General features: G+C 48.2%; 7 protein-coding genes across 7 annotated transcripts; 5 read left to right on the top strand and 2 right to left on the bottom strand.

Moving 5' to 3' along the window:
* Nucleotides 1–673: 673 nt before the first annotated feature.
* On the bottom strand, nucleotides 674–3,184 carry BDV37DRAFT_260056 (bifunctional molybdopterin adenylyltransferase MobB/molybdopterin molybdotransferase MoeA family protein). The gene is made up of 4 exons (XM_032083209.1): nucleotides 2,885–3,184; nucleotides 2,792–2,832; nucleotides 2,693–2,730; nucleotides 674–2,642 (listed from the first exon to the last, which is right to left on the bottom strand). The coding sequence occupies exons 1-4, from the start codon at nucleotides 3,152–3,154 to the stop codon at nucleotides 865–867; spliced, it is 2,127 nt and encodes a 708-aa protein (XP_031936858.1). The 5' UTR covers nucleotides 3,155–3,184; the 3' UTR covers nucleotides 674–864.
* A 41-nt stretch (nucleotides 3,185–3,225) lies between these two features.
* BDV37DRAFT_260054 (H(+)-transporting V0 sector ATPase subunit c'') lies at nucleotides 3,226–4,610 on the bottom strand. The gene is made up of 5 exons (XM_032083208.1): nucleotides 4,432–4,610; nucleotides 4,341–4,375; nucleotides 4,188–4,279; nucleotides 3,818–4,126; nucleotides 3,226–3,759 (listed from the first exon to the last, which is right to left on the bottom strand). The coding sequence occupies exons 1-5, from the start codon at nucleotides 4,487–4,489 to the stop codon at nucleotides 3,657–3,659; spliced, it is 597 nt and encodes a 198-aa protein (XP_031936857.1). The 5' UTR covers nucleotides 4,490–4,610; the 3' UTR covers nucleotides 3,226–3,656.
* A 141-nt stretch (nucleotides 4,611–4,751) lies between these two features.
* Nucleotides 4,752–6,444, top strand: BDV37DRAFT_260052 (Rab family GTPase YPT6). Its single transcript, XM_032083207.1, has 5 exons — nucleotides 4,752–5,043; nucleotides 5,103–5,128; nucleotides 5,197–5,285; nucleotides 5,383–5,785; nucleotides 5,841–6,444. The coding sequence occupies exons 1-5, from the start codon at nucleotides 4,991–4,993 to the stop codon at nucleotides 5,897–5,899; spliced, it is 630 nt and encodes a 209-aa protein (XP_031936856.1). The 5' UTR covers nucleotides 4,752–4,990; the 3' UTR covers nucleotides 5,900–6,444.
* Nucleotides 6,445–6,854: 410 nt separating this feature from the next.
* On the top strand, nucleotides 6,855–8,197 carry BDV37DRAFT_228308 (inositol phosphorylceramide synthase regulatory subunit KEI1). The gene is made up of 2 exons (XM_032080306.1): nucleotides 6,855–7,016; nucleotides 7,098–8,197. The coding sequence occupies exons 1-2, from the start codon at nucleotides 6,968–6,970 to the stop codon at nucleotides 8,069–8,071; spliced, it is 1,023 nt and encodes a 340-aa protein (XP_031936855.1). The 5' UTR covers nucleotides 6,855–6,967; the 3' UTR covers nucleotides 8,072–8,197.
* A 1,106-nt stretch (nucleotides 8,198–9,303) lies between these two features.
* On the top strand, nucleotides 9,304–14,832 carry BDV37DRAFT_260047 (sulfite reductase (NADPH) subunit beta). Its single transcript, XM_032083206.1, has 4 exons — nucleotides 9,304–9,616; nucleotides 9,734–9,873; nucleotides 9,934–14,319; nucleotides 14,378–14,832. Exons 1-4 carry the CDS (start codon nucleotides 9,586–9,588, stop codon nucleotides 14,402–14,404), a joined length of 4,584 nt encoding a protein of 1,527 aa, XP_031936854.1. The 5' UTR covers nucleotides 9,304–9,585; the 3' UTR covers nucleotides 14,405–14,832.
* BDV37DRAFT_260039 (uncharacterized protein) lies at nucleotides 14,812–16,261 on the top strand. The gene is made up of 2 exons (XM_032083205.1): nucleotides 14,812–15,527; nucleotides 15,589–16,261. The coding sequence occupies exons 1-2, from the start codon at nucleotides 15,056–15,058 to the stop codon at nucleotides 16,140–16,142; spliced, it is 1,026 nt and encodes a 341-aa protein (XP_031936853.1). The 5' UTR covers nucleotides 14,812–15,055; the 3' UTR covers nucleotides 16,143–16,261.
* Nucleotides 16,262–16,586: 325 nt separating this feature from the next.
* Nucleotides 16,587–21,553, top strand: BDV37DRAFT_260037 (DNA-directed RNA polymerase). The gene is made up of 2 exons (XM_032083204.1): nucleotides 16,587–17,683; nucleotides 17,772–21,553. The coding sequence occupies exons 1-2, from the start codon at nucleotides 16,859–16,861 to the stop codon at nucleotides 21,078–21,080; spliced, it is 4,134 nt and encodes a 1,377-aa protein (XP_031936852.1). The 5' UTR covers nucleotides 16,587–16,858; the 3' UTR covers nucleotides 21,081–21,553.
* The last annotated feature ends 1,630 nt before the right edge of the window (nucleotides 21,554–23,183 follow it).

Raw genomic sequence — 23,183 nt, 5'->3', positions numbered from 1 at the left:
CTGGGTTCCAAACGGAGAGGCTCTTGCTTTCTGGAACATGGGCTTTAAAGCCTAGGGCATATCCAATAATAAACACTGGTTTGGCAAATATATGGAAAACCTACTTTCTAAATTCTAGATAATGCTCTATAAAAGTCCTACAATGTTAACCCTTTATTTTCCAAATCTTAAGATATAGAGCTGTTCATATTCTCATCATACGCTTCCATTCCTTGATAAAATCCGGATCCTTCTCTGCATGAAACGAAGACATTGACATCTCCCATTACCTCAACGGTGATGGAGGAAAACTCATCAAAGAATATACCAACCTAGACCCTGAAAGAGCAGAGAAACTTGTCAGAAATATTGTTTATATTTTGTCCATAGCCAAAGACAAACCAGCATATAAGCCCACCAAGCCTGGACCACCTCAAAATATCCCTGTTTCCAACACCATCTATTTTTGCAATCCGATCTATCCCGTTCTTCCCTATACAAACAGATCCTCCAGATCTTCCTCCGCAATATCTGCATGATCAGAGGAGTTTGGCTAACTTATGGGGCTTGGCTGCGAGGGAGAGCAGGATGAGCTGGAGGTTTCGATATGTTATAGAATACGATGAGTACTGCAACATGCTTGATCCTAACGGGTTGAGGTTGAGGTGGGTGGCCGAACGGTTGTGAAGGAGTTTCATGAGATCCTGCTTTTGGAGTCTAACATTCATTAAGCATTGCTTCAAAGTTCATTTGGACTGAAAAGCGATGATGGAATAAAATTAGAGAGTACATTTCTTGGAATTAACTCGGGATAGCATGAAACAATCGGTTTCTGGGAGATGGCATCCTGTGAGAGTGGGATAATATGTTGCTACTGGAGAACATTTATTGCGCTGTTACGACCGGTCCCAGCATCAATGCCTCTACCAGGACACCCTTTTCAATCTGTCCACTTCCTGGTCGGAGCACTAAGAGCGCGTTTGCGCTCGCTAGACTTCCTACTCTAGAGCTCCGCTGCCCAACCCCCCCTAAACCTGTGCTAGAGGCGTACAATCGGCCGTCAGAAAGAGACGCCGTCACAATAGCCCGATGGTACTCGGTACGCTTGGGATCCAACGGGAACGCATGTGTCAAGCTGACTGAAACGAGTGGTAATCCAAGTGTTGAAGATAAGCCGGGCGCAGTTTGCTTTTCGCCCATGCCCATTAGCTTGTAAAGAGAGGGGAGTACGAATAGATTTAGTGTCACGAGGGCCGAGGCAGGGTTTCCAGGTAATGAGAAAATAAGCTTAGTCTCCCGCTCTTGCTGGGCTTGTTGAGTTGACGACGTTGGCTTGAACGGGACCGTGGCGAATGTGGTCGGCTTGCCTGGTTTCATGGACACGCGGCCGAAATGGATGGTCCCGCCTAGTGTACGTTCGATAGTGGGTTTAAGCAGGTCGAGCTCACCCATGGATACGCCGCCAGTGGTGATAATCACATCTACACTAGAACTTGCCCTGCCCACTCCGCGAAGGGCATCCCGAAGGCTCCGTTCCAGTTCACCTGCTGGTGTATCACGAGCAATTCCTAGATCGACAGTGGGGAAGCCCCAAGAGGCAAGGCACGAGAGAAGAGATGGACGGTTAGAGTCTCGAATTTGCCCTCCATGGAGCTTTCTCGGATCGTCGTGCTCAACGAGCTCATCTCCAGTACTTAAAACACCCACACATGGCTTCTTAAAGACTTTAACTGTTTTTGTTCCAGATGCTGCTAGAAGGCCGATCTCGCCTCCGACTGGCGTAATGAGGTCTCCTTTGTGGAGGATTTTCGATCTCAGCGCAATATCACTGCCGGGCTCACGGACATTCTCGTTGGGCTTAATATCACCAGTCAATATCTCTACTGTTGCTTCCTCTTTCCCATCAGGGGTCGAAGAAGCGAGCACTGTATCCTCAACCATTACTACAGCGTTGGAATTTGGTGGAAGAGGAGCCCCTGTGGTTATTCTGGCGATAGTTCCGGGCTCCAAGGGGGACAATGACCCTCCTGGGTTGGCGTAAGAAATAGACGCCACGGGGAATACCCCCTTTGTGCTTGGTCCAACATCTGCTGCTTCAGGTGCAATCACGGCGTACCCATCTACTGTGCTAGCTCGGTACGCTGGAACAGCTTCTGCAGCATAGACATCCTCGGCAATGACAGATCCGACTAAGGCAGTGGTTACAGGAACTTCAATCATCACTGGATCAGGGGTTTGTTGGCTAATCACTCCAAGTGCTTCATCCACTGATAGCATTGGGTACGGGGATTCGCGATATCGTCGATTCGGGCCTGCACTGGGATCATTTGATTGTGGTCTCTCCGATGGTGACGTATGCGCCTTGGGGGCAACATGGCCATGTCCGTGACCATGAGGATGAGAATGATGATGTTGGTGATGATGGTGATGGTCGCGATTGGGCTCCACTCTGCTTCCCGAGGATAACCCTGCTTCAGCTTCTAGTTTCTTGACACCGCCGGCATGGATGGCTCGAGAGTTAGCACCAGCCGCTTGAGTGCATGCATGTGGCAGAAGCTTGAAGACCGCGTCGAGGTTCTCTTTAGCCCCTTTTGGCGACCCAGGCAAGGTAATAACCAATGTTTTGTCCCTAACACCCGCGACAGGCCGAGACATCATTGCAACTAGAATGATTGTTAGTGAGCCCTCAAGTAACATGTGTACATCAGCTTACAAGGTGTAACTTGCAGAGAAGCGGCAATCATGCCGTGACTTAATGTTTTACGGTCAGTAATCACATTATATTTAGGTCTGACGATATAACGCAACTCACACTAGGCCAGGTGCATGGCGATGAATCAGAGGCGAGACAGCCTAATCAACGACTTTAGCAAAGCAGAGTAACTCTGGAGCAGGTTCAACGAACCTCAGGAGTGTTATCCTTAACCGCAAAGCCCGTACCGCCACTCAAAAGGATGAGATTAACCCAATTTGGGCCATCTGTCCAGTCACAAATGGCTCGTTGGATATCGAGTACATTATCAGGTACGATCTTAGTGGCCGGTCGATCCCAAGTATTTGACCCCTCCGTGGAGAAGAAAGACGTAAGAGTGTCAGCAACTCTGTCTGTGGAAGGATCTTTAGAGGCAGTGTCCGATACGATCAATATCGCTGCCTTGAGTTTGATGTCTGTCATTCTGAGTGCTATCTTGTTAGAATTTGCAAGAATTATTGAGAAGAGAGTTTTGTCGGATGCGGGGAAACCACCTGGTAATCAGACCCTCCAAAAATATACTAGTAGCGCCCCGTAGGATATTTGCTATCGCTCAAGCTTATCAGTGTCAACAATACAACGATCGCCAAATTTCTATAAACTCTTAATAGAACATCGTGAAATTTAAATCAATGCTATACAAAAGAGTGCGCTCCCGTATTGAGAATATCGGCACTTCTATTACTTCCCACACCTACTACTGTACATCGACCCAGACATCATGGCAAACCAGCGGGACAATCAATGCTATTCACGCATACCCAAAAGACTCTACAGTCAGATCGGATCCGTACGCCATAATGCAGTATATAATAGAACACCAGAACAAAGTTAAGCTGTAACATAGAAGTCATACAATGGTTCCAACCCCGAATCGCATGATTCTCTCTCGGAGAAACCTCCCCTCATCAACCGCTAAGCAACCTTAATTGAATTCGTTAGCCTTCTGTGTCACCAGAAGCCCGATAATAAGGCCAAATAAGCCAAGGACGGAGCTGAAGATCTCGATAACAAGGATCTTCACAAATCTGCAAAGATGTTAGTTCACTTGCTGTTCTGAGAGAATTACGGATGGGGCGAACGAACAGGCTTCCATCAGCAGCATCTGCTAGAGCTGCACTGCTTCCATTGATACCGACAGAGATACCACATATCAAATTGCACATGCCCACAGTGATGCCACCCCAAAAGAGTGCGTATCCAGTATATTGGTTGCTGCCGGAGAAGATTTCGTCATCGCCGACGAGGTTGAGCTTCGAAGAGAAAACGATTGCCATGATGACACCATAGATAGCTACTACTTCGCAGAAGATAATGGAGATCAAGTTCTTCGTCCGAATTCTTGGCGCCTTGACACCTCCGCCGACAATCGATGAACCTGTAAGGAAGATACCCCTGGATAGTCATGCCATGAGTGATGATATAATAGAAAACATAATTCCAGATTAGGACGTACCATGCTGCTCCAACAACTGATAAACCTATGCACATCGCGATACCAATGTTTGCCCAAGCATATGGAGATACCGATTCGAGAAATTGACCAACCTAGGACGTGTTAACAAGGTACCCTACAGAACATATGTAACATCCAAGTATCTTTGAATACATTAAATTGTTCGCCATCTCCGTGAAAAAGCATATCTACAAGTATTGATTAGCGCACTATATCATTATCCCAGTCGGATGAGTTCACTCACATCCCCCGATCACCAGGAGTGACACGGTAGCAGCACCAGCTGGATAGACGAGACCCATGGTGACCTCCAACTTTCGACACGATTTTTTAAGCTGGAGGAAACAGCGAAGAAGCTACAGGGCCTTGAGACACCTGACGAAAGACTCGCAAACGATAGAAAGATTGCGGTGGAGCGGAGCTCTTGTCCGGATCACTCTGGAGCAACACCCGCAGCTTGCGCTGATGATGGGTTGGTCGGGCCGGATTTAATCCGTCATCGGGAGGCGGTCGGAGTTTAATGCTGGCTTGTCAGTCCATAACATCTACTTACCGTACAGTTTCCCCATATTGATCCATGGGTTTGAGTTGACTTCACTCCTCCCCAGTCGCCCATTTGAACAACTCTGGCGCCTTGCTTGGTCTTGCTTCTGATCCCCGATAATATCCCCCTTTTCATGTCCTTCTATCCTTAAGATACCCTTGGGCACCCTTTCCACAGGTCTTCTACGTAAATATTATTTGCGACTTTCCCTCCGCTACCCCTTATCCTACCATTACTTCTTTCAAGTTTTCTTGTCACAATGGCATCCACTTCCGCTGTAGGGTCGTATTCGAACCCTTTGAAAAAGTTCAAGTATGTCCTTGTATACCAAAGCTTCCTGTAGTCTGAATTAATTGCTGACTGTTCCACAGGCTGGTGTTCTTGGGAGAGCAGAGCGGTATGTATACCACATGCCAGTTTTCCATTAGTTTATGGTCTGTCCAAGTCTCTGACTGTGACATGTAGTTGGCAAGACGTCCCTGATTACGAGATTTATGTACGACTCATTCGATAATACATATCAAGCGACCATCGGAATCGACTTTCTGTCGAAGGTATATCTCACCGCAATTAGCCAGCCTCTCGATTCTAGAACCCCACCTTCGACACACTTTTTTATCGCTCATGCCAGTGTTAACTCGTTTTTTTCAGACTATGTACCTAGAGGATAGAACTGTTCGACTCCAACTTTGGGATACAGCCGGTCAAGAACGATTCCGGTCGTTAATTCCTTCCTACATCCGGGATTCAAGTGTTGCTGTTGTTGTTTACGATATTTCAAACGCCAAGTCCTTCCAGAACACCCGCAAGTGGATAGACGACGTACGAGGGGAGCGTGGCAATGACGTTATTATTGTTCTAGTTGGAAACAAAACTGATCTTAACGACAAGCGTGAGGTCACAACCGCGCAGGGTGAAGAGGAGGCTAAGAAGAACGGGTTGATGTTCATCGAGACTAGCGCCAAAGTTGGTCATAATGTCAAGCAACTTTTCCGGCGGATAGCCCAAGCTCTACCAGGCATGGAAGGCGAAGGTAGCAGAGGAGAAAGCCAAGGTTTGTTTCCTCGGTGTCACTTTTAAATTCCTCAGAGCTGACTGCTACCCTCTAGTGATCGACGTGAACATCACCCCAAAAGAGACCACAACCAACGATGGATGCGCTTGCTGAATGCTGTAATGTACTACCTGGTCACCATTTTCGATTACATTCACCAATTTGTTTCCTCGATCTCATTGATGAGGTTTGAGATTGTCAATATTGCTGCCATTCTTAATCTGTACATTTTTCTCCCTTTGCTTTTCAAGTGAATAGCGTGTTTAGATCGAAGCCGTTTTTTCTTTTCTCTTTCTTTCCTGTTTTCCTACACGGTCGCCTGGTGCTTGGTGGGAGAATTCGGCGTTCTACTTGCTACATCGCATCAACATCCCATTGCTTGCCCCCCAGATTCATGCGATATCCTTTCTATCTTTAACGGCCCAGATTTGAGTTTATGGTTCTAAGATGTCATGGCTCTTGTAAGATTTTGGACAACGTCTACTATACATATATATTGTACTATTCACCATACTATTCGCAACTGCATAGCATCCAGAAATGTCAGCCAGCAGAATTAGGAGCAAACGAAAAATGAAAACGAAAAGAAACAGGTCAAGGCAGACATTCGCATATCTTCATAATACGACGGAGTAAACAACCCGGAGTTGGTCATTAGCGCTAGCATCGGGAATGTCGTACTCGTATTGTCTGATGCAAGACTGCTGACTGCCTAGGCGAACAGAGCTACATCCACGAGAGAACACTTTGGAAATTCAGCAGGGAATAGCATGGAAGGGAATAATTGAATTCCAACTAATCATTCAGATTGACCTTAAAACAATAACTGGAAGTACATGCAGCCATCCTCCCTTAACCAGGTCATTGAAAACTTGCGCAGTAAACAGTTCATTGGACGTAAATTCATGTTACGGAGGTTACGGAGTACCTACCCGAACGTCATTAAAAGGCCGCTCATTTCTTGGCGTTTAATAGGCAAAGATAGTAATGATCGGCGGGGCGGATCGTCCGGAAAATCAAGCCCCTGTGTGACAATACCGCATGGGCATCGTGACCCAACTGTTGCTGACTTCCAGCCTCCTCACTTCCTTCTCTTCTGTGGCTTCCATTCGTTTTCCCTTTTCTACTGCATCCTCTCATCGCTTGTGCCACTCACACCGCAACCCATCGGCGATATCAAAGATGGGGTTTTCACCAACCCGTTTTCTCCGCATCCCGCGGCCAGAGGTATGTCAGAAATTAAAATTTCGTGATAAAAGGCCTTCCCGTTCCGTGTCTAGACTTCGATGGTGCTAAGAATGAACCCTCGGAGTACAACAGACATTCCTCTATGTCATGAGCCTGCGGACGGGCGCTTCTCTCATCACGCTGTCCTTACTTTTGAACAAGATTAGCGGCCTTTACGGGTTGCTTGCGCTCCTAACCGGTTACCACCTTTCCCCCGTCCAGCTGTCCATGTACCTTTACTCCCTGCTTGCTCTCGGCGTCGCAACACTGCTCTTCCCACATATCCGGAAACAATCACCTCTGCAATGCCTCGCTCTCGCCTGGCTCTACCTCTTCGATAGCGTCATCAACGCCGCATATACCGCTGCTTTTGGTGTAACATGGTTCCTTGTCATCTCTCAACATTATGAGAGTGGAAACACCTCCGGACCTGGTAGTGAGACGATTGCACAGACTGCCGGATTCACCAGCCCGCAGTACGATCCATCATCTGCCCAGAACGCCCAGTATGCCAGAAGTTCCGATGGCCTAGGCAACGCGGTTACCCAACCAGAAAGTTTCCAAAGCATTGTCTTCATCTGCTCGCTATGGATCATCCGCGCATACTTTGTTTTTGTCATGCTAGCATTTGCTCGCCAGTCCCTGCGTCTTTATATTGCTGTTCCTCGTCACACTCAGCTCCCGACTCATAGCCGGAACACTTCCATCGCTAGTGTGGCCAGCGTCGCCGATATCGATAAGGAGCCGTTCTCGCCGTTCACTCCTGATGGTCAAGGCTGGAAGGGAAAGCTTGGTCGTGCTATGATTAGCGTTGGTCGCAATTATTGGTTAGGCGAGGATGAGGATGGTGACTGGATGGATACAATCGGGCGGCGGTTCCGTGCCCGCGGCGAGAGCACCGAGCTTCCTGGACCCCTTGAAAGAGAACGGAGACGTCGGTCTGGAACTGGTCCTCCGCAACCTTCTCAGTCGGCTGTCCAGGCGGCTGCCTTACAACAACCCATTTATGAGGTACCGGGTATGAACGTCAAAATGCAGGACTGGAGCGAAAACAGATAAACAAAAGCAATCGGAAGTTGTCGATCCGCTACAGGTCATCCATTCAAGTTCATATCAACCCTTACAGAGGGAGTTGCGTCCAAATCCATACAACGTGGGTGCCCTTGGCAGAGGAGACGGATGTCAATGCTCCTCGTCGTACTGTGGACGCCTAACTCATAGCGACGAGGGCTCTGGTATCAACAGCCTCACCTCTTACCCAATGCACATTACGTGGTTTTCTTTATACAGTTATATCACTTAAATGGTGAGATGATCTACAGTCGCTGGTCACACGTCATACGGCCGCAAGAGTCTGAGGCCTCGACAACGCTCAGGGCTCTTTTTCTCTCCCTTCCGGAGCGGGTCATAGAGACAGAGTTGGATTTTTCTTTGCGAAAAGGTATATTCGGCCAATCGAAGTCGTTCTTATGGCAGAGAACGGTGTTTTTGTTCGGCTGTAAGGACGGAAAGGTTGGTTTTTTAGATATGGTCCCCGGCGTCTGGGACTTGTACATTGATATCGATATAGGGGTTTGGTTTCATCTTTGGTGTCTTGAGGATCAGTTTTCATACACTATATCAGGGAATCGCATAATGTTCTATCATGAATGACCAAAAGACCACATGTTAGTCACCAAAGGGTGCATAGTCAATTGTATGACATATTTTGTAACTTTTTTCTCCTTTCTTTTGTTCTTTTATCCTTTTAAGAGCCTGTCCCCTTACTCCTTATCCGCTGGGGAAACTAAAGAGAGAGCGGGGGCGGAAGCTGGTTCTTCAACAATTGTTCTCGATTCCCCATGTAACGGGCTGTTAGTATCCAGCTGACCACTAACCACACCGGGAGTCTCTCGCCCGAGAGCAGATTACCTTTGTAATAAGTATAGCAAGCCGAATGATCAAATACCGATTGGTCCCCTGCTAAGGGGAAAATAGGGAACAATTCTGGAAAAATTCTCGACTATCTGTGTTGTTCGTACGGGGCAATCTTCCTTCAATTATGCTAACTACATTAATTATGAATTTATTTTTGTGGCCGATGAGCGGATGTCTTCCACGTTCGGCTGCAACACGAGATCTCCATCAAGATCAATCATAGAGAGTAGAAGTAACCAACCTATCAGCATTCTGCCGAAGCAAAGCCCGCTGAAGAACTGACGTGCTCGACCTGCTGCCCGCACTTGACCCGATTAAGGATGTTTGCACCCACCGCCTGCGCACGTTTGCATCGATGTCGTGATCGCAGTCCAATGAGAATGTTGCTGATCCAACCCCGATGGCGGAGAAAGTCTATGGGGAACAAAATCGCTGCTTTAATTTTGAAGGGAATCTTAATGATAAACGGGAAAGAGTCAAGCTAATTTTTTAAATGTCTTTAAGACTGTCGCTTTTTCTTCCTTTCTCACTCCTTCCCCCTCATCGATTGAGCTCAAATTGAGTGTGGAGTCACCGTATGCGGTGATATCTACTCTGTATACTATTAGTATCATCCCACCTTTGCGCTCTACACAGCGCAACTGGCAAGTGCCAATATGGCGCCCGTTTCGACTGCCGGAGAGGCAGGTGAGTCATTTTCTTCATTCTTTCTCAAATCCCCAGTCCGTTGATCGCAGATACGACTATATTTTGCTGTCATTGTCTGTCTACGAGCTGGTGATGGAATACTAATTTACTCCTCAGTGGCGAGAGTCGCCTATCTCACTAGCGACGTTGTGGTCTCCGTCCAGCCATCCCTGCAAACAGATTCTTGGTTTAGCAAGTCACTAAAGGCTCTCAAGCAAGAAAGGGCGCGCAGTGTCCTGCCTAAGGGCGTACCTGACGTGAGTGATACCGGATTACAGCTTGTTTAAACTTGGATTGTGGGTTAACAGCTTCATCAGGTGATCTCAGTACGATACAATGAGGATCCTCTCCTCTCTGCTTTCCACCCTTTGCAGACTGGAGATGCAGTTTCTGTTGTCTCTAGCTCCTCTGTCCTCCTCTCTTCTATCCCTCACCTCTACCGCTTGGCGAACTTCCCCATTGTCATTCACGTCGCCTTGGAGCCTTCTCCATTCCCAGATTACTCGGTGATCAGCTCAATACGGCAATGTGGCTTCACATTCCTGCACTCTGAGACCGTTCAAGAGGCACAAGATATCTCTATCACTGCTCATGCTTTGGCACGCAAGTCTGGAAAGGGTGTCATTCACTTCTTTGACCCTACCAATTCTGCTCGCGACGAGCCCATCGCAGAGGAGGATGTGAATGTGGTCCAGAGTGTTCTGAACTTGGGAGGACATCATGCTACTCACTCCACCGGGCTCGGTGCCCAAACATTGTACACTGATTCTGGACGTGTGGCCACCGTAGCCGATGAAGTTGTGGAGAACGCTAAGACCCCCTCGGGTGCTGCTACCCCTGCACAGCCATCTCAGACACCTTCGAGTGTCAGTGTTGACAACTCGTCCGTTGGCTCCTCAAGAAGAGATAGCAGCGTTGATAGCCGCGCTACTAGTTCCGCTGCAACAACTGTGGATGCTTCTTCTATTAGGCCAGTTAGTGCCGCAGACATCTTTGAATGGACTTCTCAGATCTGGCGCACTTTGTCGGGATTGGTGGGTCGTAACTACAGGGCGGTCGAGTACACTGGTCCTTCGGATGCCAAGTCCGCTCTCTTTATCTTTGGCTCCACCGGAGTGTTTGTAGATGCTCTGTCCAAGGAAGACACTGCCAGCGAGCTGAAGAACATTGGACTTATCACTGCGCGGTTGTACCGACCCTGGGTGGGCAGTCAGATTGTGAACTCTATTCCAGCCTCGGTTGAAAAGATCGCCGTTCTGGAACAAGTTCGCAAGACTACAAAATGGGGTCCTTCGTTCATGGATCTGTTGTCAAGCTTGACCCCTACCACTGCTGGTGGACGTGCTCCACAAATTGTCGGTTACAGACTCGGGTACGTTGAGCCATCCACTGCCATTCAGGCACTCCGCGGCATTGTCCAGAACTTGGACATCCCCTCTCCTATCCAGAACCTTGAAGTCGGTAGCTCCAAAGTTCCAACACTTGAGACTGCCTTGGAGCAGCCCCATGTCGAAAATGCCTATCTGAAGATCTTAAACCAGCTTTTCGGGGAGCGTTTGCACATCGCCAACCAGTTGGATTCGAAGCATGCCGGTGTCTCCTCAACCATTGCCGCCACTCCTGAATATGGATTTGGTTCCTTGATTGCCAGGATGGAACACCGCCGGCGGTTTGTGCGGGAGGTTGAAGAAGCATCGAAGGCTGGTAGCTTTGCCACTGATGCGCCGAAGACATCCCTCTCAAACTGGGCTCTTAATGCCGGAGATGCATCCAAGGCCAACAGACTGGCTCCAGATGTTATTGATCACCTTTCAAAGGATGATTCTCAGTTGGCCAAGCGGCTCCTAGAGTCCAAGAAGCTTTTCTATGATGAGTCTCGATGGCTCGTTGGCTCCGATGCCTGGGCCTATGATCTTGGCAACTCAGGTGTCCACCATGTCCTTGCCTCCGGTGCCAATGTTAACATGCTCGTTATCGATTCCCAGCCGTACTCTGAACGCACCGCTGCTGATCCGACACGCAGAAAGAAGGATATTGGTCTTTATGCCATGAACTACGGTAATGCCTACGTTGCCTCCGTTGCCGTGTACGGCTCCTACACTCAGGTTCTCCAAGCTATGGCTGAGGCCGAACAGTTCAAGGGCCCATCCGTGGTTGTTGCATACCTGCCTTACAACCAGGAGGACGACTCCGCCTTGACTGTTCTCCAGGAGACCAAGAAGGCCATCGACCTTGGATACTGGCCTTTGTACCGTTGGAACCCTGGAAATGAAGAGAACCACGAGCCCAAGTTCTCTCTGGATTCGGAACGTCTCAAGCGTGAACTTGAAGAGTTCCTTCGTAGGGACAACCAACTCAGCCAGCTTATGAACCGTTATCCCAAGTTTTCTTCTGCCCTCTCTGAATCTTACGGCACTGAGGTTCGGGCCCTCCAGAAACGCAAGGCCAAGGATTCTTATGAGAAGCTTCTCGAAGGCCTTTTCGGCGCACCCTTGACTATTCTATTCGCGTCGGACAATGGCAATGCCCAAAACCTGGCAAAGCGCCTTGGAAACCGCGGTCGCGCAAGGGGACTGAAGACTATGGTCATGGCCATGGATGATTACCCCGCTGAGGATCTATCTACTGAGGAAAACGTGGTGTTTATAACCAGCACCGCGGGCCAGGGTGAGTTCCCCGTCAATGGCCGTGGTCTGTGGGAATTCGTAAAAAGCTCTGGAGATCTTGACTTGTCTACTATCAATTACTCTGTTTTTGGCCTTGGTGATAGCCATTACTGGCCACGCAAGGAAGATAAGATTTATTATAACAAGCCTGCCAAGGACCTTGATGCCCGGGTTGCCTTCTTGGGCGGACGTAAGCTCACAGATATAGGACTTGGTGATGATCAAGATCCAGACGCTTACCAGACTGGTTACTCTGAGTGGGAGCCACGTCTCTGGCAATCTTTGGGAGTGGACAAAGTCGAGGGTCTTCCTGAAGAGCCTGCACCTTTGACAAACGAGGACATCAAGATACAATCTAACTACCTTCGTGGTACCATTGCCGAGGGTCTTCTAGATGAGAGTACCGGTGCTATCTCTGCAAGCGACCAGCAGTTGACCAAGTTCCACGGCACGTATATGCAAGATGACCGTGATGTGCGCGATGAACGCAAAGCTCAAGGCCTTGAGCCTGCCTACAGCTTCATGATCCGTTGCCGGCTTGCTGGTGGAGTTGCTACCCCCACTCAGTGGCTGCAAATGGATGCTATCAGCAGCTCTCATGGTAACGAGACCATGAAGCTCACGACCAGACAGACCTTCCAATTCCACGGCGTCATCAAGCGTAACCTCCGAGGTGCGATGCGTGCTATCAATAAAGCACTTATGACTACTATTGCAGCCTGCGGTGATGTCAACCGTAACGTCATGTGCAGCTCCCTCCCAGAGCTCTCTTTCTACCATCGCGAGGCGCATGCTGTCGCGCAGAAGATTAGCGACCATCTTCTCCCTTCTACTACAGCCTATCATGAGATTTGGCTGAAGGATGATGATGATAAGAAGGTTCAAGTTGCAGGAGATGCCGTTGTCGATAACGAACCCCTCTATGGCCCTACCTACCTTCCCCGTAAGTTCAAGATCACCATTGCTATTCCTCCTCACAACGATACCGATGTGTATGCACACGATATTGGTTTGATCGCCATTAAGGGATCCGACGGACATTTGGAAGGTTTCAACATTCTCGCTGGTGGTGGCATGGGTAGCACTCACAACAACAAGAAGACATATCCTCAGACTGGCCGCATGTTTGGATATGTACCCGCTGATCAGGCCCACATTGTTTGTGAAAAGATTATGTTGGTCCAACGTGATCACGGTGACCGTCAGAACCGCAAGCATGCACGTCTAAAGTACACTATCGACGACATGGGCGTTGAGGTCTTCAAGGAGAAGGTGGAGGCTCTCCTTCCAGACGGCTTACGGTTCGCCGAACCTCGTCCGTTCAAGTTTGCTTCTAATGTTGATACTTTTGGCTGGCTCAAGGATGAGAAGGGCCTCAACCACTTCACTTTCTTCATTGAGAACGGGCGAATTGAGGATACTGCCGACTTCCAGATGCGCACCGGTTTGCGTGAACTGGCGAAGCTTGACAAGGGCGAGTTCCGTCTCACTGGTAATCAGCATTTGATTCTATCCAGCGTCAAGGATGAGGACCTCCCTGCAATCAAGGAATTGATGGCCAAGTACAAGCTCGACAACACCTCTTTCAGTGGTATGCGTCTTTCTTCGTCTGCTTGTGTTGCCTTCCCCACTTGTGGCCTGGCCATGGCCGAGTCTGAGCGTTACCTGCCAGTTCTTATTTCTAAGCTCGAATCTACTCTCGAAGAGGTGGGCCTGGCTAGAGACAGCATTGTCATGCGTATGACAGGTTGCCCCAACGGTTGCGCCAGGCCCTGGCTCGCCGAAGCTGCCTTCGTTGGTAAAGCATACGGTGCCTACAATATGTACCTCGGCGGTGGTTATCACGGACAACGTCTGAACAAGTTATATCGCTCTTCTATCAAGGAGGATGAGATTTTGGACATCATGAAGGGTCTCCTCAAGCGGTACGCACTTGAACGCAATACAGATGGCGAAGAGCCTGAGAGGTTCGGAGACTGGTGTATTCGTGCAGGCGTTATCAAGGAAACTACTGATGGACGCAACTTCCATGAAGGAGTAAGTTAATCCTCGCTATCACACACATTCAGGCTTTCCACCTAATGGAATTTAACAGGTTGTTGAAGACGAAGAAGAAGAGTAAGGGATTAAAATCTGAGATGAAAAGAGGGTAAATCACTTTGCATTTTGTTAAGCTTTGCTTTGATTGTCGGTATTTTAACTACGGCAGTTGCATTGTTTTAGATTCCACCATTTCCATGTGAGCCATGTTTCATTTGGGTAGTGATTTGATTTGCTGCTATCATTCCTTGCTTCTGTGTATGCCTGTATAAGCCTGACATCTAAAAGCATTGGACCAGTCTAGTTCCATTAATCTTCATGTACTGCGGTGGGAGTTTATTGTGTCGGTAACAGCCACTATACGTTATATGTTACGTTCTAATCGTCTTTAAATCCAATTGGTCTGTAGCTTTAAAGACCTCCTGTATTACTACACTGAAGCATCCTTTTAAGAAAGAAGAAAAGCGACCCGACCCGAGAAAGACATCATGAACATCTAAATGTCAGGTGTCGTTCTATATGTCACTATAATAGAAGGCGGTGTACTCCACTTTTCCCATTCTTATCAGCCACTTCTCCACCGCCCTGATATGGAGAAAAAATTGAGGAAGAGAAGAGCAATCAATTATCCACGATATACTGTTCTCCTGTCCAATTTAACGAATGCTATTGAACTAATGCTACGATCTTAGCCGACCAACCCATCCATTGCCCATAGCCCCATATCCACACCATGGACTCCTCAGACCCCGTCATCGCATCCTACGACGTCTACCTGACAGACTCCGAAATCTCTCGGTACGTCCTCCAATATCTCGACCGACTACCAGACTACCCCTATGATGACCGCCATGGCCAAAGGCCCACTGCCTTCCGTTTAAAACCGAAAACAGGGCTTGTCGAAGTCGACGTCCCCATCAACACCCGCATGAACTATGACGTGAATAAAGGCCTGAAGTACGGCGATGCGCTGAAGAAAAGTCGCAGCTCGCAAGAGGGCGGCGCGTTCGGCATGGCGGGTGGTTTCAGTGGCGGTTCCCTTGCTAGCGGGAATAAGGTGAAAATGGAAGCCGGCGGGGATGTGGAAATGGGCGGCATGGGAAATGGAGACTCGGCTTCCTTATTACGGGTGCAGACGCTGGGAGGTCGCATTAAGATTCCTGAGGAGGGGGACCCGGTTTATATGTTGGCTGCTTTCCGGGGGAGTGAGTTGCTGCGCTGGGTTTCTTTGCTGGTGTTGCGTGCAGATGCTAATAGTGATCATAGATAATCTTCATCTGTCGCCTGTTTCGGCGGTTGTGCAGGTGCATCCTCAGCTTCATCATCTTGATGCGTTAGATGAGATTCCCACCAAGGGTAAGGGAAAGAAGAAGGATGATGATGAGGGTGGTGGAAATGAGGCTCGCGCTATTGATATCAAGGTTAAAGCGGCTGAAGATGACCAGGCGAGTCAGTTGGCTGGTAACCTGGATCTTTTGAAGAAGATGCAGGAGGAGAAATGGGGTAGCTATGATTGGGTCGATGCCGAGGTGAGTATTTGTTACGTGATGTTTTCGTTTCTTATAAGAGGCTCCGCTAATTCGAGATACTCTAAGACTGAGGAGTCATGGCAAGTATATGAAAGCTACATGATGCACCAAGATTTGGAAAATCTACCGCAATTAGAATCGGCGATCGATAGTGAGGACTATCTGGATAAAATGAGTGCGCCGCGTATTGACCCAGCAAACCCAGAGATGACTGGATGGGCTATGAAGCAGAATCGGATGAAACAGAATGGAAGAGGGAGCTCTTCTAGGAGTACTACTGAAGAGGAATGATTAAATTACTTTATGTGTAAAAAAAAAATAGACTTTACGAATGGCATCATGAGAATATTCCCAAAAGTGCAAGGAGCGTTCTAGGTATGGCTAATTGATTGTAGTATGCGAAAGATGCTATAGATAATATTAACAATATTGCATTGGTTGGTCAGGGACCTGAACTCTATAAAAAGCCGGCACAGAACTCTGAACTTATGACAGTCAGGAATGAGTACATAGTTAATACAAGTTTGTGAAAGGTGTGGACGATCGCCACCGCCCAAGTTGACAGGTCTCGAGAGGTACTAGTATACCCGTGAATGTGGACGCGATCCTGCAAATGAGAAGCCGAAGAAAAACACGATAATCAAATCACGTGCACACACGTGCCTTATCTCCCCTTTGAGGATCCGAGTATTTTTCCCCCGATTTCTCCGTCCAGGAACTACTACAGCATTTCGACTTTTTTCGCCTTCATCAGACCTTCACCCCCATTCTTTCTTTGCCCATCTCTTATAAACCGGTGAAGGGCTGCAGGACGGCTTGTCAGCCGATATCTTCCGCTGACAGGAAGTTCATTGTCAATTTATTGAATTTTCTTTGCGCATATTCGCATACTAATGATTTTGTTCTTGCATAATTTTTGCCTTCCTTCATAATTTTCTTCTCCTCTTTACGTACCTCTACATCGTATTCTTAATTTATCCGGTTGCTTCAGCGAAAATTCTTGAATCATGTTATCCCGAATTGCTCGTCAGAAAAATGCAGCGTCTCATCTCCGGGTTTCTAATGGGCGTTTGGTGTCGCCATCTTTGGCCACCTTGCGGTTTCACTCCCATCTAGGTCGCCCGAATTCTTATGTCAACGCGTCTGTCAAAGTTTCTCCCGATCGTTCCCGTCAGCCATATCTCCAATCATATCGGCATCTCGCCACGGCAGCAGATCACTCCGCTGTTGAACAGACACCGTATCCTTCATTCGAGAACTCCTCATACACAGCCGGTCACCGGTATGACCAACCGGCACAAATGGCTTCCCTTTTCCCACCCATTTCTAAGGGGTTCAACGCTTCATCCTTAATCATCATAGACGACCTTCTACAGACCAGACCAAGAGCTCTCAAAAAGCACAAGGGTATTGGTGGTGACGAAGATGAGATGATGGCAAACCTGGATATCTCCCTGAAAGTTGGTCGAATGGATCGGGCTGCCAATCTGATAACCCGTCTTGGGGAGTACTTTCCCATCGGTTCGCCTGAGTATCTGGCCATCCATAACCGTTATCTGGAGGAGATGGTGTCACACATGGTTGTAACAAGGCAGCACAACTTGGTCTTGCCCTTGCAAAGATGGTTCGAAGTTGACATGGCTCACGGGGGTGTTCAGCCAGATGCACGAACATATGCGATCATGATTCGGATGGCACTACGCATGTTACATGGTGCTAAGCGAGACAGAGCAGTTCGCAGGTATTGGAGTTTCGCAAAGACCGCGGGAGTTGAAGAGGAGGTTTTGGCTGTTCCAGTTCTTTCGGAATTAGAGCTAGGCGAACTGTCAGAGGTTTGTCTATTCCATTCTTGCCTTCATTTCAACATTATGAGGTATGCGGGAAAGAAGAAATTGGTGCTGACACACATCCTTTCACTAGATCTGTTCGTCTGACCTTCGACGTGTTGCGATCGGCAGCATGCACTCAGATACTACCAATACAAATTCCGAGTCGATCACAGATGAGATACCGGCTGTTCGGCCTGTTGATCAGAAAGGCCTCGGTCTCTCGTCTTTGCAGGATTCTCTCTCAATGTTCTCCACTGGCTCTGATGTCGCTTTTCCAACCGACACCAAGTATACGGAAGAGGAAAAGTTGGAGTTATACAATCAACTCAGACAGCGACAGTTAGAGACGGATTCGATAAGGACTTCGCTTGAACGATGGCGGCAAGAGTTTACTCAGATGCAAAAGTCAGGGCTAGATATGACTGGCGGTGGAAAAAAGCTAGGTACCATTATGAATCAGTGGCATATGGGACTTGTATCCAGGATCCAAGAAGAACTCAAGCTTGTTGATGAAGCGGAGGCCAATCCAATTAGGACTTTCGAGCAGAAAGAGCGTTATGACTACGGAGTATATCTGCGGAGTCTGGACCCGGAAAGGTTGGCAGCGCTAACTATTCTCGCCGTTATATCAACCTTCTCTCGTGGAGGAATGGAAAGGGGCATCAAGGTCTCTGCAATTGCCACTGGTATTGGGAAAGACCTTCAAGATGAACTGATAGCTGAGATTACCCTTAAAAAGCAGCAGTCGGGAAATGATGCCCGTCGCATGAAGGCACTAAGGGAAATTCTTGCTGGTCGCAAACAGAAGGATGGGCGAGCACCCTGGCAGAAGATTGTACACGACTTGGAAAAGGAGGACCCGGCAGCTATCTGGCCCCCTAGGGTGAAAGCTAAAATCGGCGCTGTCTTGATGAGTTTCCTTTTCGATGTAGGAAAGGTTCCTGTTGCAGCGGAGCATCCAGGTACAAAGAAGAAAACAACCACATTGCAACCCGCATTTCAGCACTCCTACCAAATCAACTGGGGGAGGAAGTCGGGATACGTTCATTTACACCCAGAGATTGTTCAGATCGTTGCTCGGGAGCCTACCGCGGATGTGCTAGGTCGTCAGTTGCCCATGATTTGTAAACCAAGGCCGTGGAACGGTCCTAAAGATGGTGGTTATTTCATCTATCAGAGCAACATTGTACGCGCAACACCGGGCGAGACTCTACAACCGTCTTACATCAAAGCAGCGATGGAGAACAATGGTTTGGAACAGGTCCGCGAGGGTTTGAATATACTTGGAAGAACTGGGTGGAGGATCAATCGAGATGTATTCGAGGTCATGCTTGAGGCATGGAACTCAGGAGAAGCCGTTGCCAGCCTTGCGCCCTTAAACCCTGACCTTCCTCACCCACCTAAGCCAGCTCCCGAAGAAGGTTTCGCGGCCGAGAAGAAGTGGGATAACGCTATGCGTGAGATCGAAAATCGACGATCCGGCATGCATTCTAACCGATGCTTTCAAAATTTCCAACTGGAAGTTGCCCGTGCGTACAGAAATGATACTTTCTATCTTCCTCATAACATGGATTTCCGTGGTCGTGCTTACCCGCTTCCACCCTATCTTAACCAAATGGGTGCGGACAATGCTAGAGGACTCCTCCTTTTCAGCGAAGCTAAGCCGCTGGGCGCTCGTGGCCTAACATGGCTGAAGATTCAGATTGCTAACTTGTCTGGCTTTGACAAGGCTAGCCTCTCAGAACGTGAACAATGGACAATGGATCACTTGGACGATGTTCTTGATTCTGCAAACAAAGGTTTACACGGCAGACGGTGGTGGCTTGACGCAGAGGATCCATGGCAATGCTTGGCCGCCTGCTGTGAGCTGAGAAACGCTCTCCAGCACCCGGATCCTACTCAATATCCCTCGCGACTACCCATCCATCAAGACGGCTCGTGCAATGGATTGCAACACTACGCAGCACTTGGTGGTGATAAGGTGGGCGCTCAGCAAGTGAACTTGGAGCCGTCTGACCGCCCGTCCGATGTATATTCTGGTGTCGCCCAATTTGTTAAGGAGGCTGTCGCACGTGAAGCCAAAGAGGGCACCCCAATTGCGAAGTTGCTGGACGGGAAGATCACCCGTAAGATTGTCAAGCAGACTGTCATGACGAACGTCTATGGTGTCACCTTTATGGGAGCTATGAAGCAAGTGCGCAAACAGCTTGTTGACCATTACCCGGAGCTTTCGGCCGATGAAACGAAGAGTGGTTCGTTGTACATTGCTCGGAAGATTTTCGAGGCTCTAGGCACAATGTTCAATGGAGCTCATGAAATCCAATACTGGCTTGGAGACTGCGCAAGTCGAATCACGCAATCTCTCGCTCCTGAACAGATCGAGGAAATTGCAAAAGAAGCTTTGAGCCCTACACAATCGGCCGAAGGGTCGACAAAGAAAGCCGGCGACCCAGCTCAGAAGTTCAGATCCACTGTGATCTGGACCACTCCTTTAGGTTTACCTGTTGTCCAGCCTTACCGTGTTCGAAAGTCTCGACGCGTTCGTACTACTATACAGGATTTGAGCATTGTAGACATGGGCTCTGACGATGTTGTTTCTAAGCGCAAGCAACTCCAGGCTTTCCCGCCTAATTTTATTCACTCTCTCGACGCTACCCACATGATGCTATCAGCTATTGCCTGCGACCGGGCTGGTCTTAGCTTTTCGGCGGTCCATGACTCCTTCTGGACCCATGCCTGCGATGTCGATTCTATGAACAATATTCTCCGTGAGGCTTTCGTTCGCATGCACTCAGACGACGTTGTGAAGAGACTCGCGGCGGAGTTTGAAGTCCGTTACGGCAAAAATCTGTTCCTCGCGAAAGTCAATATCTCGAGTAAGATTGGAAAGGCTATCCGAGCTCACCGCAGACATGCAAACAACAAATCGGCTAAAGTGCAGGAACTCCTAGAGGAGTACAAGAGACAAAAGCTTTTGCAATCGGACGATCCAGAATTGCAAGCCCAGGGACGCGCAATGGTCACCCCCGCCAGTATCTTTGAACAGGCTGGTGGTGCCGATAAGGATCTTTCTATTTCGAGCTCGCTCGGTGAGACCGTTGTCGGACATGTCCCTGAGAATCTGGAAGCAGCAGAGCGGAAAACTTCGGGCATGGAAACGGATACATCGGACCCAGTAATTGAGAGTCTGATGACCGATTTTGACGATGTTCTTGGCCCCAAGGCGAACTTGGAAGATGCCGCCGCTGAAGCCGATCTAGATGAGATTGACGAGCCGAAGAAGAAAAGGCGCGGTGCTATCCACACTTGGCTCTGGCTACCATTGCGCTTCCGCGAGGTACCTCAGAAAGGAGAGTGGGACATCACTCGCATCCGAGACAGTGAATATTTCTTCTCCTGAAAATTCAACCGTTGGTTGGCTGAGCGGGCCCTCCTTGGGCGGGCGTTTGAACGCATTCGGTTGGTGTTGGCTTTTTTTGGCGCAATCGACAACGAAAAGTAAAATTAGAGGGACGGGATCGTCTACGCCCTAGTTCTTCGCTTACCTACTCCGTACCTAAGCGTTGCCTTGTTTGAGCATGATTAGTGATATCCCCATCCTGTGTATTTGTTGCATCTTTTACAAAAACCTCTCTCTTCACCTTTTGAATCCCCCCATTGTTTTTATTAATCCTTGTATTTTTTTTTTTCGGTATGTGTACAGTGGTTGCCTGACCACTGTTGGCGATTGATGTATAATGTGTTTCACGTGGATAGATCTGGCGTTGGACATCGGTAACATGTACACTAAATCTGCATTTATGTCTATATATGTGAGGATATCACAGACATCAAAGGATGTGATCATTGTACATACAAAATAATATATGAAACTCAAAATACTGTGGCTTGTGATGAACCCTTTCCATTATTACTTGGTAGTAGTAAACATGCAAAAGTTAACTTTTGTGTTTTTCCGGGGTAATTTAGGCAAAATGTCGGACGAAGAGGAACCTGCGCCAAGAACATGATGGGCGTGTTTGAGAGCAGACTCGGGATGAACGGCATGTTTCCTGTTGTAGCAAAGTCCTACCTACTAGTAGTAACGCCGATAACCTGCAGCTCGGTTATGAAAGTATGAGCATCAGACAGGGTTCATGCACACCAATGACCAGCAGCCTAGCGGGGAAATGCTACTACATTTTTCGTCATCTTCTACCCCTTCTCCGGACGATCGGGGGATTTAATTACAGGACTCAGACGCAAGTTGACAAAGAGAGATGGATTGCACAAGTCGGGCTAAACTTGGGCAGTGTCGACTGAAACCGTTGAATACTTGAATTGATACTGCTGCTACCGTTTATTCTTTTGTTAACTCTGCTGAAAGTGTGTAAAGGATGTGGGGACTATAATTAAGGTCCATACACTCTAGTAGGGCCATCTCGACAGCTATGCATTAATGGAATAGACTTAAAACACCGGTATATATTACATACATACTGGCTGGTATCGGCTACCCCCGAGACAATCTCAATGGATTGAGTCTATATCCCTGGGAAGTGCAATATATAGACGTATGCACATGACATGGGTTGCTTGCCCAGGCCGACAGAGAATGATGCCGGTACTTCCCCCACGTTTCATACTTTAAATAAATAGAAATGTGACCTTGATTGAACATATGCCCGGTCGTTCATTCCCTATGACAATGAGTTCGTTTAGAATACTGCTCCAACAATCAAAAACAAGGAATAATAATATGGAAAGGGCAAAACAAACCCTGATCACCTATCACTCTCCCCACCTTGACCTGACGATCCGGAACCCAGCCCCGGCAGGCACCTTCATCCGAAAGTGAGGGACCTTTTTCCCCGCCTTTTTTCTTCTGTCCTTTTCCTGTCATTTATTGGTTTGTTCACTTCTAAACCAACTGCTGCAACTCCACATCTTTCTATTCATCACTCACACCAGTGGACAAGGAAACGGGTATTAAAACGGATCGTCATCTTGCCATCCTAAACCTGGATCTCGGCGGAGCCCTAGACCAAGTTTGCCTCATGAGGAGAAAGATTATCGACCTTCTCCCGGGCCTCCCTCGTCGCCCTGTGTTCTGACCGATGGCTAAAGCCATCCACTCGTGACCTTTAGTCTCCGTCTTAGCGCTTTTAGTGCTTTTCCTTCCCCGGTTTTCTCGTATGCTTCGGTGGCTTTCTGGGGGGCGTCCCCTCGTGTCGTTTGCTGTTGACTCGTTCAGGGTGACTCTCCGGCCTATAAGGTCGCGAGGTAATTCAACCTGTCAAGCTAAAATCCGTCTTAGTATCCTTTTTGTGGTTCCTCAGGTCTAAGACCCATTCCCTTCATCTCTCTCCCGACCCGATTACTTTAGTCGGCAAATATGTTCTGATCCTGGCCTCTGAGCCGATTCTCTCCCTCCCCACTGACCCGTATCTTTGGCTCTCTTTTTCTCTTCACTGCCCTTTCACACTACATCGTTTCTTTTTCTTTTTCTTTTTTTTTTTTTTTT

Source organism: Aspergillus pseudonomiae (assembly GCF_009193645.1).
Source record: "Aspergillus pseudonomiae strain CBS 119388 unplaced genomic scaffold BDV37scaffold_94, whole genome shotgun sequence".
Taxonomy (NCBI): Eukaryota; Fungi; Ascomycota; class Eurotiomycetes; order Eurotiales; family Aspergillaceae; genus Aspergillus; species Aspergillus pseudonomiae.
This window is presented reverse-complemented; position numbering and strand designations above follow the sequence as displayed.

Coding starts and splice junctions, on each gene's coding strand:
- BDV37DRAFT_260056 (XM_032083209.1), bottom strand. CDS start 3,154: ATGACAGACATCAAACTCAAGGCAGCGATATTGATCGTATCGGACACT. Junction 2,731..2,791: donor CGCCATGCACCTGGCCTAGT/GTGAGTTGCGTT, acceptor TAAAACATTAAG/TCACGGCATGATTGCCGCTT. Junction 2,643..2,692: donor TTCTCTGCAAGTTACACCTT/GTAAGCTGATGT, acceptor CAATCATTCTAG/TTGCAATGATGTCTCGGCCT.
- BDV37DRAFT_260052 (XM_032083207.1), top strand. CDS start 4,991: ATGGCATCCACTTCCGCTGTAGGGTCGTATTCGAACCCTTTGAAAAAG. Junction 5,129..5,196: donor GTTCTTGGGAGAGCAGAGCG/GTATGTATACCA, acceptor TGTGACATGTAG/TTGGCAAGACGTCCCTGATT. Junction 5,786..5,840: donor TAGCAGAGGAGAAAGCCAAG/GTTTGTTTCCTC, acceptor GCTACCCTCTAG/TGATCGACGTGAACATCACC.
- BDV37DRAFT_260037 (XM_032083204.1), top strand. CDS start 16,859: ATGTTATCCCGAATTGCTCGTCAGAAAAATGCAGCGTCTCATCTCCGG. Junction 17,684..17,771: donor AGCTAGGCGAACTGTCAGAG/GTTTGTCTATTC, acceptor TCCTTTCACTAG/ATCTGTTCGTCTGACCTTCG.
- BDV37DRAFT_260039 (XM_032083205.1), top strand. CDS start 15,056: ATGGACTCCTCAGACCCCGTCATCGCATCCTACGACGTCTACCTGACA. Junction 15,528..15,588: donor GTTGGCTGCTTTCCGGGGGA/GTGAGTTGCTGC, acceptor TAGTGATCATAG/ATAATCTTCATCTGTCGCCT.
- BDV37DRAFT_228308 (XM_032080306.1), top strand. CDS start 6,968: ATGGGGTTTTCACCAACCCGTTTTCTCCGCATCCCGCGGCCAGAGGTA. Junction 7,017..7,097: donor CATCCCGCGGCCAGAGGTAT/GTCAGAAATTAA, acceptor GAACCCTCGGAG/TACAACAGACATTCCTCTAT.
- BDV37DRAFT_260047 (XM_032083206.1), top strand. CDS start 9,586: ATGGCGCCCGTTTCGACTGCCGGAGAGGCAG. Junction 9,874..9,933: donor TGCCTAAGGGCGTACCTGAC/GTGAGTGATACC, acceptor CAGCTTCATCAG/GTGATCTCAGTACGATACAA. Junction 14,320..14,377: donor GACGCAACTTCCATGAAGGA/GTAAGTTAATCC, acceptor GGAATTTAACAG/GTTGTTGAAGACGAAGAAGA.
- BDV37DRAFT_260054 (XM_032083208.1), bottom strand. CDS start 4,489: ATGGGTCTCGTCTATCCAGCTGGTGCTGCTACCGTGTCACTCCTGGTG. Junction 4,127..4,187: donor TCAGTTGTTGGAGCAGCATG/GTACGTCCTAAT, acceptor ATGACTATCCAG/GGGTATCTTCCTTACAGGTT. Junction 3,760..3,817: donor GATGCTGCTGATGGAAGCCT/GTTCGTTCGCCC, acceptor ACATCTTTGCAG/ATTTGTGAAGATCCTTGTTA.